General features: G+C 35.2%; 1 protein-coding gene across 1 annotated transcript in view; it reads right to left on the bottom strand.

The window, feature by feature from the left end:
• LOC118833260 (condensin complex subunit 3-like) overlaps window positions 1–16503 on the bottom strand; it is an 82883-nt gene that overhangs the window by 15041 nt on the left and 51339 nt on the right. Inside the window, 6 exon segments of the mRNA XM_036740617.1 lie at window positions 1502–1683; window positions 4357–4596; window positions 7540–7659; window positions 8271–8381; window positions 15411–15580; window positions 15954–16044. Of these exon segments, the coding sequence (XP_036596512.1) occupies window positions 1502–1683; window positions 4357–4596; window positions 7540–7659; window positions 8271–8381; window positions 15411–15580; window positions 15954–16044 (914 nt within the window).

The following is a 16503-nucleotide window of genomic DNA, read 5'->3' as shown; positions in this document are numbered from 1 at the left end:
AACAATTATGATCATGTTTGTCATTAATGTAGATGGCAACTACTTATACAAAATAACAGTCACTGAAATATTTTTTGAATTCCTTCTCTCATAAACATGGTTATTGCAGTGTGTTTTTTTGACCAGGTCTCCCTCTCCTAGACAAGCAGGAAGTGCAGAAGGTGCTAATGGATCCACTGCTAATTACCCTAGGAGTTTCTGACCTAATCCATTTCCAAACTAGGCCAATTTGCCCCTCTTTAGGAATAATAGCACTTAACTCCTAAGTGGTTGTCAGAGTAAAACATGGTCATATATGCAAATTGCTCTGCCAATTTTAAAATCCTATATATATTAGCTGTTATTATTTAAATAATGTATCTAATAATTTTGGTATATAGAGAGGAGGTGTTTTGTTTTTAAAAGAGCCTATAAGTCACCTTTCTGCTCTGCCAAAATAAGTGCTTATTAATAATCAACAAACAAATAAACAAAATGAGGCAGCTAGGTGGTGCAGTGAGTAGAGCACCGGCCCTGGAATCAGGAGGACCTGAGGTCAAATCTGCCCTCAGACACTTGACACACTTGCTAGGTGTGTCACCTTGGGCAAGTCACTTAACCCCAATTGCCCTGCCTTACTCCCCCCCAAAAAATAATAAGCAAAATGGGATCTTATATTTCCTACTTCCTTCAGGAGACTGAGATGGCAAAGATGTCTTCTAGTGCTGTAAATAGCTTGGGAAAACCTCCTTGGTCCCTGCTAAGTCTCACCGAGAATACCCTTAATTCATGTACAGATGACTAAAAAATTTTGATTGATGTTCTCCCTGAATTTTTCCCCCATATCTTTGCTACCATCCCCTCTTTCAGATACTTTTCACACTGATCCTTTGATGCCCTCAAAATTGTTGCTCCAACAAAGATCTCTTCTCCTTGGTCTAATCTAGCTACTTTTCCCATCTTTGTTCTCTTTAATGCCATATCTACCTCCCTTATAAAAACATCTTTGACCATGATGTTGGGGTTTAAGTATGCTGGTTCCATGATGGAGAATATGATTTGATATAATACTTTTTATAAATATTTTTCTTTTTTTAGTATGTTTTCTACCTTCCATCTTTTTTTGTCCTCAAATGCCTTGGGATAACTTTGACTATTCTTGCCAAGCTTTCCTTAAATGGGTTTTAGCAAAATGTTTTGTTAAACAGGAAAAATTAATATCTAGGAAAAATTCAAATTCTTATTGAGCTATTTTAAGACTTCAGACTTAAAATTCCTAACTTATTTCGTTTAGTGATAATTTTTATTGGGAGCATATACTTAATTTTATAAGGGAAATGAAGACTTATTTCACAGAAATTGACTAAAGGAGCCTCTGCTGAAATGTACTTATGCTATAAAGTTAGTAATAATTAAGTGCTTGTAGTATCCTCTTTCTTTTCCCTCATCTTGCTCACAATTCAAATGATGAATTAAATCACTTTTTCAATTACATTTTAATATATTAATTTGATTTAAATACCTGTTTGCATAAGCAAATATAGGGAAGAACACCTCTAGACAATGTCGCAGTGGAACATCCTCTTCAGTCACAGGATTGTACCACAACAAGACAAGAGGAGAAAGAAGCCTGCTACTACCTAATCATCCAGAGAACATCAGTTTGGCAAGTCCTTCTGCAGCAGCTGTGTGGAGCTCAGAAATCTGAAACAAATTTGGATAATAACAGAAATGATATTTTTGAAATTATTTCTTACTTCTAAAATAGACAAGGAGTCATCTCTGACATTGTTACTGTCTAAAGATAATGCTCAATATCCACCTACCTACACAGTTCTTTAAAAGAACGTGCTATGGGAAATGAAGTGTAAAAAAGGGCACAAAGATAAATTTTGCTCATTTCATAATTTAACCTTGGATCAGCTGTGCATAAACTGGGATTTCCAGAGTCAGAGTTTACAAAGTGTTTTCTTCATACCACTACTATGAAGAACATCAGTATTCCTATTTTTAAAATGAAGAAATTGTTTCCAAACTTTGCAATAGCTTTTTGGCAGCTCAAATAGGTCAAAGTCATTTGGAAAATGAATTCATACATGGATATCTATCCAAGCTATACTGACAAAGACAATACTTATAGGTGTATAAATTATGAAAAATTGTGGAATGACTATATATATATCTCCTAAGAATTTTCAGTTTCCTACTTTAGAATACAACTGAATTCTAGATCCTAGATTCTTTTGAGTTGAAACTGATGTCAGAAACCACCTAGTATAGCTCAAACCATTTTTAGTGTAGGAAGTCTTTGGTGCTTTAGTCTTTAGATTTTGTAAATCTCTGTAATCTAACTTGTGCACTAATGAGTTTTTCTTTTCAATGTCATGAAGCTGCTTTTTCACTGGAGAAGCTGTTTTTTTAGTCTTAGCATAGAAGAGATAAAACCACTAAACTAGCAGGCCTTCTAGCAAGGTTGGACAGCAAGGGGTCTAGGCAGCATATGGTTATAGGGCAAAGAGTGCTGGATTTGCATAAAAAGGACGGTGATTATTGATTTTGCTACTTACTTTGTGACTTTGGGCAACTTCTTTGGGCCTTCCTTTCCTCACCTATAAAATGAAGGGGTTGGACTAGGTGACTTGTGTTACCTTCAACCTCTAAATCTGTGATCCTGTGAATGACTCTTCAGCTTGTCTTAACAATCCTCCTTGTCAATCAACCAAATCAAAAAGCATTTATTAAGTGTTCACCACATGCCAGGCACTGTGCTACATGATGGAGGATTCAAATAAAAAAAGTCAAACAGTCTCTATCTCAAAAATCTAACATTCTTGAGGGAGATATGGACTTACAGAAGAATATGAGAACATATACGAGATAAATACAAGTTAGTTTAGGGAATAGGTTAGAAGTACAGGGGATTAGGAAAGGCTTCATGTAGAGGGTGGGGCTTGAGGTATAAGTCTTTTTTTGAGGGGGGAAGGCAGGGAAATTGGGGTAAGTGACTTGCCCAAGGTCACACAGCTAGTAAGTGTGTCAAGTGTCTGACGGATTTCAACTCAGGTCCTCCTGACTCCAGGGCCGGTGCTCTACTCACTGCGCCACCTAGCTACCAAAGGTATAAGTCTTTAAAGAGGAGTTGAATGAAAGAGCTAGAGGAAATGAATGATGGTCAAGTTCAGTCGCTGCATTTTGCAGAATGGGGTCAATGACCTGTCCTGAGTCCTGGCTGGTCACGGTGTCAGAGGTGACACTTGAATCCAGGCCTTTCTACTACACCATGTTGTTTTCTTATAATATCCTTTGGGCAAGATCAAACAGTCTCCAGTAATCAGTTCTACAGCCTTTATTGCTTCCCTGAAAAGAGGGTTGGAAAATGTAGCTAAAGTTAACTGAGGCTCTAGCCTGGCTTGACTTCACCAGGGCTATGCCGAGTACTCAGGAAAACTGTGTAAGTGACAAGGGTCCCTATCCCTAAAGAGCTTACAGTAGAAAGTATTCAAAAACCATTTTCCCCCCTTAGTTCCAAAAAATTTAATTTTTTCAGTCTATAGTGTTCACTGTTATATTAGCTATGGAAATTATTTTGTGTTTATTCTGTACATATTTACTCTCTATATACCTATGTTCATGTGATTTTTGCCCAGTCAACAAGCACCTTGAGTTTAGAAACAGTTTCATTTTTATTTTTTAATTCTCCAGTACCTAACACAATATCTTGCATGTAGGAGGTTTTAAATAAATGCTTGCTAAATTAATAAATGACCATACAATATAATCCTTTGGAAGAGATATTACCAAATCAATCTGAATTTTGTTGAAATTCCTCTTGGAAGAAAAGAAGAACAAAATATTTCACCTTCTGTACTTATTAGTATGAAGTCATTAATCTGAATAAGCCATGCAATCAACAAGTACTTCTTAAGTGCTTGCAATGTGTTCAACTCTTTACTAGGTTTGAGGGAGATCTAAGACGATCTGACATAATTGCTGTCCTTCAAAAGCTTATAATTCTTCTGGGGGAGATGACACCAATGCACACATGCCCAAAACAATTTATGAACAATGAGGTGATCAGAAATGTTTGCAAAGCAATTTCAATACCTAAGAATATGGAAGAAACACTGGCTGTGTCCCCAAATTGTCAAGTTACATTAATGGAAAGCAAGAGAAAGGGAAATAAAGAAATCCCTAAGTAGCCTTCATTCCTCTGAAAATAAGAGCACAAAAATATTAGGGGGAAATATCAATATTTGGTTTAAAAGACACTCTACGATGCAGGAAATATACATGAAACTCAGAGTCCACATATAAATGTAAAAAAAATAACAATACTTTCTAAGGATGTTTCATAACAGGCTGACAATTGTTCCTTACCTCACTGTCTAAAAAACCAGCCAGAAGCTTCAGGATGTTCTTAGGGGAGGCAGTCTCTTCTTCCACAGCTTTTAGTTTTAGCTCATGGTCAGGATCACCACCTTCAGTTATCTCTGCTTCTCCACTCTCAAGGTCCTTGACTTTTTTGGATTTAAATGGCTCAGTCCCAAACAACAACAGCTGGTCAAAAACTGCCTTGAGAGCAGTTATTTTTATTGTGACATCATCCATTTGCAAAACCTAAGTCGAAGAAAAGGAAGAGGAATGTACTTCTGTCAAACAACTCTGATGATGTTTTAATTTGCACTTCAACAGAAGAAGTCTATTGAGGTATCTCAAAATAGAGAATGGATGCATCCTGAAAATTCAATTCAAACCAACACTGATTAAGCAATTGTGTGCATACAATATACCAGGTGATGAGATTTTTTTAAAACCACATCTGCAGTTTCATCCATATAGAGAACTCAAGGTGAGGAGAAACCTGGAAGGAGGGTTGGCCAGGTTGGGGCTAGTAGTAATGGAGCACACAAGCATACAAGTAATTATGATACAACAGAGGGTGCAATTGGGGCAAAGACAAGATGAAAATAATGCGCTCTAGGAAAACTTGAGGAGAGAGAGATAGCTGGCGGGAAGGGAGACACAGAGAAAGAGGAGAATTAGTGAAGTCTTCACAGAGCAGGTGGCATCCAAGAGGCTTTGAAGAAATACAGATTAGCAGACATTCCAGGAAAAGGAAAAGGACTGTACTAAATAATGGAATTAATAAACAGGAGAACATCAGGGAATAGCTACAACTTCAGTTAGGCTTGAGTATAGAGTACCTGAAGACAATGAATACGAAATCAAGCTGAAAAGTGTAAGGTGGAACCAAATTACAGAAAGTCTCAAATATACCAAGCTAAGGAGTTTGCATTAAATAATATGTACTGAAAGTTTCTGAGTAGGAAATTAATATGGTCAGCCCTGAGCATTAAAGATAATCACAAAAGAACTGTGGCAGTTGTGTAAAGGATAGATTGAAGAGAAGAGAGATAGTGTGATACTTGACTAGCCAGCTATTGCTAGAAAAACCCTGCCCCCAGCCCCTAACTGCAAACCCCAGTTTGTGTAAGAAAATCAGACTTAGTTCCTGCTGTTTGGCGAGTGTCCTGGGCCCCTAAGACATTTCCAAGGAATGTAAGCTAATTACCAGGATGGAAGCCTTGGCCCTAGACATTATCTTGAATTATATGACTTTTGCCTTATCTTGAGCCTTCCTAGCTTCAAGAGTTATGGCAAAAGTTGGAGACAGAGATCCTGGGTTGTAATTCCTATAGACACTTTGTCAACTATCTGATATGTTGTATTTACAATCTATTCAGGAGGTTCCTCTAATGTATCATGGTCATAAAAAGTGAAATAACACAGGCTTGCTGAGTCTGCAAAGTAACATATGTAAACTTTAAGAGATAATTAAGCACTGAATCCTGTATTGTCTATATAAACCACCCTCTCGGTTTAAACGTGGTCATTTGCTTTGGGAATTTTCCCCGAATGACTGCCGGCTAATAAACTTCTCCATTCAAAACTTATACTCTGTGGCGTCTCACTCGCTATCTAGTATAACAATAGTAGTCGGGAAACTATGACAGTTAAAAAGTGATGATTATATGATCCAGGGTGCAAGCAGCTGGAGCAGAGAAATAAGAGGCAAAAGTTATTTTGGAAGTAGAATCAACAGTACCTGGCAAATGACTGGGTAGGGTACTGAGGAATGAGGAAGAATGAAAGGTCATGATATCAAGAATCAGAGCATTAGATGATCGATAGGATAGCAATATGATTGATATATTTCAAGAAGCTAGAAGAGATGTAAACTTAAGGGAAAAGAAGCCCAATTCCCTTCTGAACATGCTGAGTTTGAGGAGCTGGTAGGACACAGAGGCAGAGATATCCAATAATCAGGACAGAATCAGAGAAAAAAGGGACTTCTCAGCTACTGTCTATGAGCACTTCACCACAATATTCTCTATGATATCCTGAACAAGTGGTTACCCAGCTTGAAAAATGCAAGGGAAGGAAGCCTTCTATCTCTTAAGGCAATCCATTCAACATCTTCATATTTCTAATTACTGGGAAATTTTCATTACAACAAATCTAAATCAGTCTCTATATCTTCTACTCACTACTTGAGGGCTGGCCCTCTGAGGCCAAGCAGAAAAAGTCTGGTCCTTCCTCTATATGATAGTCCTCCAAATATTTAAAGATGGCAAATGTTACACGTCCACTTATATCTCCTCTTCCAGGATGAACATTTGAAATTTCTTCTGGTGCTCTTTGTAATAGTATGAGAAGAAAAAAGGGGTAAGTCTGTCACGTACTGAAAGCAAAGGATCAGAGGACAACAGCCAAGTACCATACTACTACCCAGAGAATATTAATAGACTTAGAGAAGCAGGACATAAGTGCATTGAAATGCACAAGATGAGAAAAGTCAGGAATACCCATATCAATGACATCACGGATCCAGTGGATTATTGAAGTATTACAGATAACTATCTATCAGTAACACAGGAAGTATTAACAGAAAAATTAAAGCTACCTGTTAAGAGCCACTGACAATAAAAACTAAGAAAAAGCATTTATAAAATGTCCAAAAAACAAAATAGGACACCACAGCTCACTTTACATGAATCTGATTTGTGCAGATCTTTAAGAACATACATACTGAGTGTAACTTTCTGAAGGCAAGAATTGTAAAAGATCAACCATATCCTAGTGCATATAATTGTGATAATATATCTAGCTCTAAATTCCAAAAACAGTGCAACTTTAATACCTGGACTTCTTTAACTCCCCTCATTCCTACTTGGCCAGCAACTGTTCTAGATAATGGAAATAGCATCAAAGTGAAACAGTAATCATCTAACAAAAGTAGATATAAATTTGTGAAATCAATTCTGGTTACCGCAATCTGAGAAAGGCAGTGGGTCTGGTTTTAAAACCTAAAGGAAGCACAAATTTCCTCATTCTAATGAAAGCCCTGAAACTATCGGGGGCGGGGGGCACACGGGGAAGGCAAGAGCTTCACATGAACAGAAACCAAATTAAAGAATATCTACTTAGTATGATTATGATAGATACACATTTCCATCCCAAAAGAGCAGAAGCAAAATTCTGTCAAAAATTAAATTTTACCTGCAATAACAGTGCAAAATGTTCACTGGCAAAATCTTGGTTCTGCAGACCACAACAACCTAAGCATAAAACAGTCATATTTCTCACTTCAAGATAAATACTTGTTATTCCAGGAAGAATCTAAAACAAAGCATTAGAAATTAAAACAACTGAGATGAATATAATGAATCTTCAGTATATAACAATCACTTGAAAACATGTATAAGATTATAATTCAATATAAATTCATTAACACATTAAAACAATAATCAAACTGGCCTAAATTGGCTCCTTTATAAAATAGGCACTATTATACTGAGCAGTCTATAGGCTTCACCAGATTGCCAAAAGGGTCCACGATACAAGAAATGTTAAGACCCCTGTTTTATAGGTGTGATCGTTTCATAAATAGGTAATAAACCCCCTTTGAATGGGACTTAAGATTAAACCAATTAATATAATCTAATCTGTGATAAAGTTCTTTTGCACTGTCATCCCTGATCTGTTTTAACATCTTCAGCTCTTGCTGTGCAAGACTAAATATATTTTACATTAATTTCTAACTTAAAAGACACTCCCCTCCCCCAAATCACTGGTTTTCATAGCTAACATTTTGCAAAGGACACATTTTACACACATAAAAATATTAACAACTCACATACTTTTCAATACTAAATAGTATACTGCTTGAAAAGGGGTGAAGAGGAAGGGAGAACACTAAAATAAAGCTTTAGGAGCCACTGCTAACTTACCAAAGAGTCAATAATAACATTCAAGGTTGCACTTATGCCTGTGGAAATAGAGATCTGTTTCAGAAGTTCATAGAATAAAATTAGACATTTCTGTAATGTTTCAGGATCATTCTGAAATCAAAGAAAATAAAACTATTCAGAATAAGTGGGAGAGAATGTTTCATTATGTATACAAGGTTACAAAGCTCTAGCCATAGAGCTCAAACTGAAGTACTAAAGTCTATGCTAATAACCAATGAATTTCCAATGAACATTTTCAAAGTGGCAACTACACTTTAGAAACTGCAAAACTCTAGATTTCAAAATCTATTTTTGCCCTACTAACCATCAATTTTCTAATATGTTTTTAAAAGTAGTTGAAACAATTTGAATCTATCTTTCCACAGCCCTTGATTGAAAATAATTTTTATTGTATTATGATCTGAAAAGGATCCAGTTAATATTTCTGCTTTTCTACACTTGGTTGTGAGATTTTTACGCCCAAATACATGGTCAATTTTTGTGTAAGTGCCATGTACCAGTGTAAAAATGTTCATTTCTTTCTATTCCCATTCAATTTTCTCCAGAGGTCTATCATATCTAACTTTTCTAAAATTCTATTTAACTTCTTAACTTATTTTTTGTTTATTTTTTGGTTACCTAAGAGGAAAAAACTGAGGTCCCCCACTGGCATAGTTTTACTGTCAATTTCCTTCTGTAACTCAATCAACTTCTCCTTCAAAAATTTAGATGCTATACTATTTGGGTGCATATATTTTTAGTATTGTTATTGCTTTATTGTCTATGGTATCTTTTAATGAGCTATAGTTTCCTTCCTTATCTCTTTTAATTAGCTCTATTTTTGCTTATGATTGCTACAAGCATAAGAGATTCTGCTCCAGCCCCTTACCTTTACTCTGTGTATATCTTTGTGCTTCAAATGTGTTTCTTGTAAACAGCATATTGTAGGATTCTAGTTTTTGATCCACCATGCTATCCACTTCCATTTTATGTGTAAGCAAATCCCACTCACATTAATAGTTACAATAACTAATTGTTATCCTATTTTCCCCTGCTTTTCCTCCCTCTTTCCCTCCTTTTACCTTGTCCCTCCTCACAAGTGTTCTTTCTTCTAACAACCACCTCCTCAAATTCGCACTCTCTTCTATCAGTCCCCACCCCCACCCCCACACCCCCATCCCACACACTTTTTATTTCCTTACTGGAAGAGAGATTTCTATATCCAACTGAGTGTTTATGTTACTTCCTCTTTAAGCTAATTCTGATGAGATAAGGTTCAAGCTATTTGAAAAAAATTGCTGGGAAAATTAGAAAAGAGTGTAGCAGAAACGAGGTATAGACCAGTATCTCACACCATATACCTGCACCCGGACAACACTCCTACCTCTGCACACCAGACCTTTCCTGTAGACCTTCTAAGTTGTCTTGAGCCAGAAATTGTTTCACTTTGTCCTTTTGTGGGTTCTGCTGCTCCAAAACTCATTTTGAGTGACTATTGTAATGTTTTTGGAGGAGTTTGGGAGATAGCTCGAGCAAGTCTCTGCCTTTTCTCTGCCATCTTGGCTCTGTACCCCAGGTAGTGGAGGTTGGGTGGGGGTGGGGGCAGGGGATGTAACACTTGAACCTCACTCACATCCAAATTGATTCAAAGAGGGAAAATATATGTAGACACTAAATTGGTAGTAGAAATCTGTCTTACTCAAGGAATTAGGAGGGGAAGGGGACAAAAGAAAGGTAGGATATTAAAAGATAAATGGCAGTGGTCAAAAGCAAAAGAGACTTTAGAAGAGGAACAGGATAAAAAGAGAAAGAGAATAAAAAGAAGAAAACAGTGGAGGGAAATGCATAGTTAGTAATCATAACTGAACGTGAACAGGATAAATTTACCCATAAAATAAAAGTGGATTGTAGAATGGATTAGAAACCAGAATCCAACAATATGCTGTCTACAAGAAACACACTTGAAATAGAGAGACATAAGCAGAGATAAAATAAGATTCTAGAGCAGAATCTATTACACTTCAGCTAATGTTAAAAAAAAGGCAGGGTAGCAATCATGATCTCAGGCAAAACAAAAGCAAAAATAGATCTAGTTAAAAGCGATAAAGCAGGGAGATTACATCTTGCTAAAATGAACCATAGAAAAATGAAATAATATCAATAGTAAACATATATGCACCCAATAGTATAACATTAAAATTCCCAAAAGAAAAGTTAAATCAATAACAGGAAGAAATAGAGAATAAAACTATACTGGTGGGGAAGCTCAACCTTCTCTATCAGACCTAGATAAAATAAATAAGAAAGAAGGCAAGGAGATGAATAGAATCTTAGAAAAGTTAGATATGATAGACTTCTGCAGAAAACTGAATGGGAATACAAAGGAGTTCCTCAGTGGCACATGGCCCCTTCACAAAAACTAACCATGTAGTATGGCATAAAAACCTTACAACCATACAAAAATGTTAAATGCACACCTTTCAAACCAGAATGCAATAAAAATTACATTTAATAAAGGGCCATGGAAGCATAGATTAAAAGGTAATTGGAAACTAAACAATCTAATCCTAAAGAATGAGTGGGTCAAAGAGCAAACAATCAATAATTTAATTAACCGAGAATGACAACAATGAGACAACATTCCAAAATTTGTGAGATACAGCCAAAACAGTCCTTAGGGGAAAATGTATATCTCTTAGTGTGTACATCAGTAAAAGAGAGAAAGAGAAGATCAGTGAATTAATTGGGTATGCAACTAAAAAAAAGCTATAACAAGAACGAATTAAAAACCCACAATTAAACACCAAAATAGAAATCCTGAAAATCAAACGATTAATAAAATTCAAAATGAAAAAAACTCACTGAACTAATAAATAAACCTAGGAGCTAATATTATGGGAAAAAACAATAAAACAGATAAACCATTGGTTAATTTGATATAAAAAAAGAAAACCAAATTACTATTATCAAAAATGAAAACGGTGAATGCCCCAACAATGAAGATTAAATTAAAGCAACTATTAGGAGTTATTTTGATCAATTACATACCAGTAAAAATGACAATCTACATCAAATGAGTGAATATTTACAAAAATATAAATGTTCCAGATTAACAGAAGAGAAAACAGATGCTTAAATAACCTTATCTTAGAAAAAGAAAAAAATCCCTAGGACCAAATGAATTTACTAGTGAATTTTACCAAACATTTAAGGAACGATTAATCCCAGTACTATACAAATTATTTGAAAAAAAATAACTACCAAATTCCTTTTATGACACAAATATGAAACCTAAACCAAGGGAAGCAGAAACAGAGGAAGAAAACTATAGACCAATTTCTTTACTGAATATCAATGCAAAAATTTTAAATAAAATGCTAGCAAGGAGATTATAGCAATATATCAAAAAGATCATACATTATGAATAGATGGGTCTTATAATAGGAATGAAGGGCTGGTTCAATGTTAGGAAAACTATCAGTATTAATGACTATTAATGACAACAAAAATCACATTTATATCAATAGATGCATAAAAATCGTCTAACAAAATACAACTCCCAATCCTATTAAAAACATGAGAAAGCATAGGAATCAGTGGATCCTGTCCTAAAATGAAAAGTAATATCAATCTAAACCAAAAAGCAAGAATTATCTTTAATGGGGATAAGCTTGAAACATTTCCAGTAGGATCCGGAGTGAAGCAAGGATGGCCCTTATCACCACTATTATTCAATATTGTATTAGAAATGCTAGCTATAGCAATAAGAGAAGAAAAGAAATTGAAGGAATAAAAATAGCTAGTGGGGAAACAAAACTATCAAAAAACCCCAGCTGAAACAATAAGCAACTTCAGCAAAGCTGCAGGATATAAAACAAAACAACGTAAATCATTAGCATTTCAATATGTTACCAAGAAAATCCAGCAGGAAAAGAGAAAGAAATTCCACTTAAAATAACAACAGAAAATATAAAATACTTGGGAGTCTATCTGCCAAGACAAACCCAGAGACTACACTTATACAATTACAAAACACTTTGCCACAAATAAAGACAGATCTAAACAATTGGAGAAATATTAATTGATCATGGGGAGGCAGTGCCAACATAATAAAAATGACAATTCTACCTAAGTTAACTTACTCATTCAGTGCCATATCAAACTACCAAAGGTTTATTTTATAGAGTTAGAAAAAAAATAAAATTCATCTGGAAGAAAAAAAATCAAGAATATCAAGAGAATCGATGAAAAAAACCATGAAGGAAGACAGTCCAGCAGTTCCAGATTTCAAACTATATTACAAAGCAGTAATCATCACAACAATCTGGTACTGCCTAAGAAATAGAGTTGTGGATCAGTGGAATAGAGTAGGTATACAATACATAGCAGTAAATGACTATAGAAATTTAGTACTTGATAAACCCAAACATGGGGTAAGAGCTCAATGTCTGACAAAAAATTGCCAGGAAAAACAAGAAAGCTGTTAGGCAGAAACTAGGCACAGATCAACATCTCATACTGTAAACCAAGATAGCATCAAAATGAATAAATAATTTATACATAGAAGATGATATAAGTAAATTAGAAAAGCATGGAAATACATACCAGTCAGATTTATAGATAAAAGAAGAGCTTACGACCAAACAAGAGACAAAGAGGATTATGGAAAGTAAAAGAGATAATTTTGATTATATTTAATTAAAGGGGTTTCCACAAACAAAACTAATACAACAAAATTAGAAGGAAAACAGGAAACTGAGAAAAATGTTTACAATAAGTTTCTCTGACAAAGGCCTCATTTCTCAATTATTAAGGAACTCAGTCAAATTTATATTCATTCCCCAGCTGATAAATGGTTAAAGGATCTGAACACGAAGTTTTAAGAAAAAATCAAAGCTATCAATAGTCACATGAAAAAAATGTTCTAAATCACTACAAATTAGGAAATGCAAATTAAAATAACCCTGAGATACCATCTTACACCTATCAGATTGGCTAACATGACAGAAAAGGAAAATGACAAATGCGAGAAGAGATGCAGAAAAATTTAGGACACTAAAGTACTGTTGGTAAGATCTGTGAATTAGTCCAACCATTCCAGAGAATAATGTGTAAGTACACCCAAATGGCTATAAAATTGTGCATACCCTTTCACCTATCAATACCACTACTAGGTCTGTATCCCAAAAGATCATGGAAAGGGGAAAAGAACCTATTTATACAAAGATATTTATAGCAGTTCTCTTTATGGTGGCAAAGAATTGGAAATCAAGAGATTGTCCATCAATTAGGAAATGGCTGGACAAGTTGTGATATATGATTGAGATAGAATACCACTATGCTATAATGACAAGCAGGATGGTTTCAGAAAAACCTGGGAAGACATATGAAGTGATACAAAGTGAAGTGAACAGAACCAGGAAATGTACACAGTAACAGCAATATTTTAAGGATGATCTATTGCGAAAGACTTAGCTAATATGATCAAGACAATGTTCCGAAGGATGCATGGTGAAAAATGCTATCCACCTCCAAATTGAGAATCAAAGGAACTCTGACTATAGATTGAAGCATACTTTTTAAACTTTCTTTATTTTTATTGCTTTATTTTGTGCTTTTTTGCAACATGTCTAATGTGGACATATGTTTTGTGTTACTTCACATGTATAATCAATATTGAATTGCTTGCCTTCTTAAGGAAGGGGAAGGGATAGCAGAGAGGAAGAGAATTTGGAACTCAAATTTTTTTTAATTGATTGTTAACATTTTTAAATGTAATTGGGAAACACTTAAATAAAAATTAAATAAAAAATAAAAGTAGTTGAACCCCAAAATCAAAGCTGAAATTAGAAAAAATAATTGCCCCTCTTTTAACAATATGATAAATAAGTGGAGTATGCACTGAACAGCTAGTTAAAGCACTTCATAAACAAACAAACATAAAACCCCAAAAGATACTTAGAGCAGTGTTATCCTATGAACACCATTTGTATTGAATTGGCAAAATGGACATGAACTGTCATGAATATGACTGTCATAGCTAAACTACAGTTAAACAGAAAAAGAGATTCTGCTCGTGAGAGGGCAGATGCCAGCCTTTTCTCAATTATAACTGGCAGTTGATGGCATTTTAAAATTACACCTTTGTCAGCAAGAACTCTGAAAATCATGTTTTAAGTGTGTCATACACACACATCTTGAGACTTTTTGAATCTGAAGAAAATTAAGATCAATGAAATTCTGTGAAAATCAAATTCCAGACCATTCATTAAATGATGAAGTATTCATTTAAAATTTAATCTTAAAACAAACATCATTTAAACAATTCAAGGATAATAACTTCGCCTAGAATTTACAAAAATATTCTTAAGCATTTCCAAGTGTTTGGTACAATAACAGACTTTCAAAACAATGGTACTAAGGTACTAAGAGATCCTTGGGCACCTCTGGAATCAGAGAGAATAAATTTTATTAATTAGTTTTTAGTGTTAAATGGCATGAAGAAACCAGTATAGAATCTTCTGTAAAGTCCTTTGTTCAAAGATGCTTAACACTTTCAGAAGGCAAGAAGACAGATCCTTTAAGAAATAGTTTTTAAAAATATTAACAGACAACTAAGATTGTGAAAGGATAATCTAGCTATTTTATGCAAGATTACTTTTGCACTAAAGACGAGCTGATGTGAAGACTTCATTAGCTAGAGGGAATGATATTAGAAGCTTCACTGCCATGATGACCCACACCTGAGCTGAAAAAGAATGACCAGATCTTTTTTGCAAAGGCAGGAGAGTGCAGGAAATTAGAGTGCCCCCCCCCAATCAGGGCCCCCTTTCTATTATGGAAAAAAGGGAAGACGTTAATGAGAAGGTAAAGGAAGTACAAAGACTTCAGGTCATTATGATTAGCAGGATACATAAATGCATAACATACTAGCTAATGAGGATGAGCAGCTGAATAAAGGCTTCCCAACTCTGGACCAGGGAAGCAAGCCAGAATGGCAGGTCTTATGGTCAAGCCACAGTGCTGCTAAAACCAAAGCACAATCTGCAAGGTTTCTGGCTTTGATAAAGGAAAATGAAGGTTTAGTCTGGTGATTAACAGTAGTTGACGTTTAATATGAGAAATACTTCCAGTCTGTACCTTTTCCATGTGAACCTCCTTCATCTCAAGTTGTTCTGTTTCTTTTATTAGGTCCATTTTGGTATCTTCTAGTTCTTTTATTTCCTCTTTTAACAGGGAGGCATGGTTAAAATCCTGGAGAGTAAGGCATTCCTCCAGAGCTCCCTTGGCTTCAGTAAGCTTTACTTTTACTCCAGCCAGCTAAATAAAGATTCGAAAAATATCTTTATTAAATTTGTTATTAAAACTTGTAGTAAAGTGACATTTGTAGGTTTAACATATCAAACAATTCAATGACAAAAATCTAGAACAATGACATCAAGCAGAAAGACATCAATTTTTGGAAAAAAAATGTATGGATCCATTTTTAAAGACACAATTTGACCAAGATTTTGATGTTCTTAGAGTATAGTTATTTAATCAATAAACGTGAATTTTTAAAGTATGCTATAATTTTCTCGATATTCCCTCGAGGCACAGTTCTCTGACCATGGTTAGAACAAAAGTCAAAAGTTAAAGCACACACTAGCCTTGACCATGATATTCAGTTAGGAAGGGACTTACTCTGGAGTTCTTTTTTTCTTGCTTCAGCAGAATCTTCAGTAGGATCAGCAGTGACTATGGGCTCCCGGATCTCTGAAATAATTTCTGTAACCTGATAAGAACAAAGAAATCGTGGTGGTTATTTTCTTCCAAGTATCTCCTATTTTCTCCAAATTTTCTATTTTTTTCCCCAATATTCTCTCCTTGAGTCCCTTCCCTCCTCCCTCTCCCTTGATGTTGTCACTGACTCTCAATAGCTTCAATGATCACCTCTATGCAAATTACTTCAAAATTTATAATACCACTCCCAACTTTTCCCCAGAGCTCTAGCCCTGAACTTTGAACTACCTACTGAGTATCACACTTGGAGGTATCATGAGCGCCTACAAGTCAGTACTGTATATTCAACACCTATCCCTCCCCTTGATTTATTTTTCTTGATGATACCACCATTCTCCAAGTCACCTGGGCTAGTAAGCTGAGAGTCATTTTTGATTCTTCCCCATTCTGTACATCCACTTACTAGTCAAGTTCTACTGATGGTTTAGTAGCAGTGAATCTCCCATCCTTT

Source organism: Trichosurus vulpecula, assembly GCF_011100635.1.
Source record: "Trichosurus vulpecula isolate mTriVul1 chromosome X unlocalized genomic scaffold, mTriVul1.pri SUPER_X_unloc_7, whole genome shotgun sequence".
Classification (NCBI taxonomy): Eukaryota; Metazoa; Chordata; class Mammalia; order Diprotodontia; family Phalangeridae; genus Trichosurus; species Trichosurus vulpecula.
The sequence above is the reverse complement of the archived record's forward strand: the minus strand, read 5'-3'. Positions and strand labels throughout refer to the sequence as shown.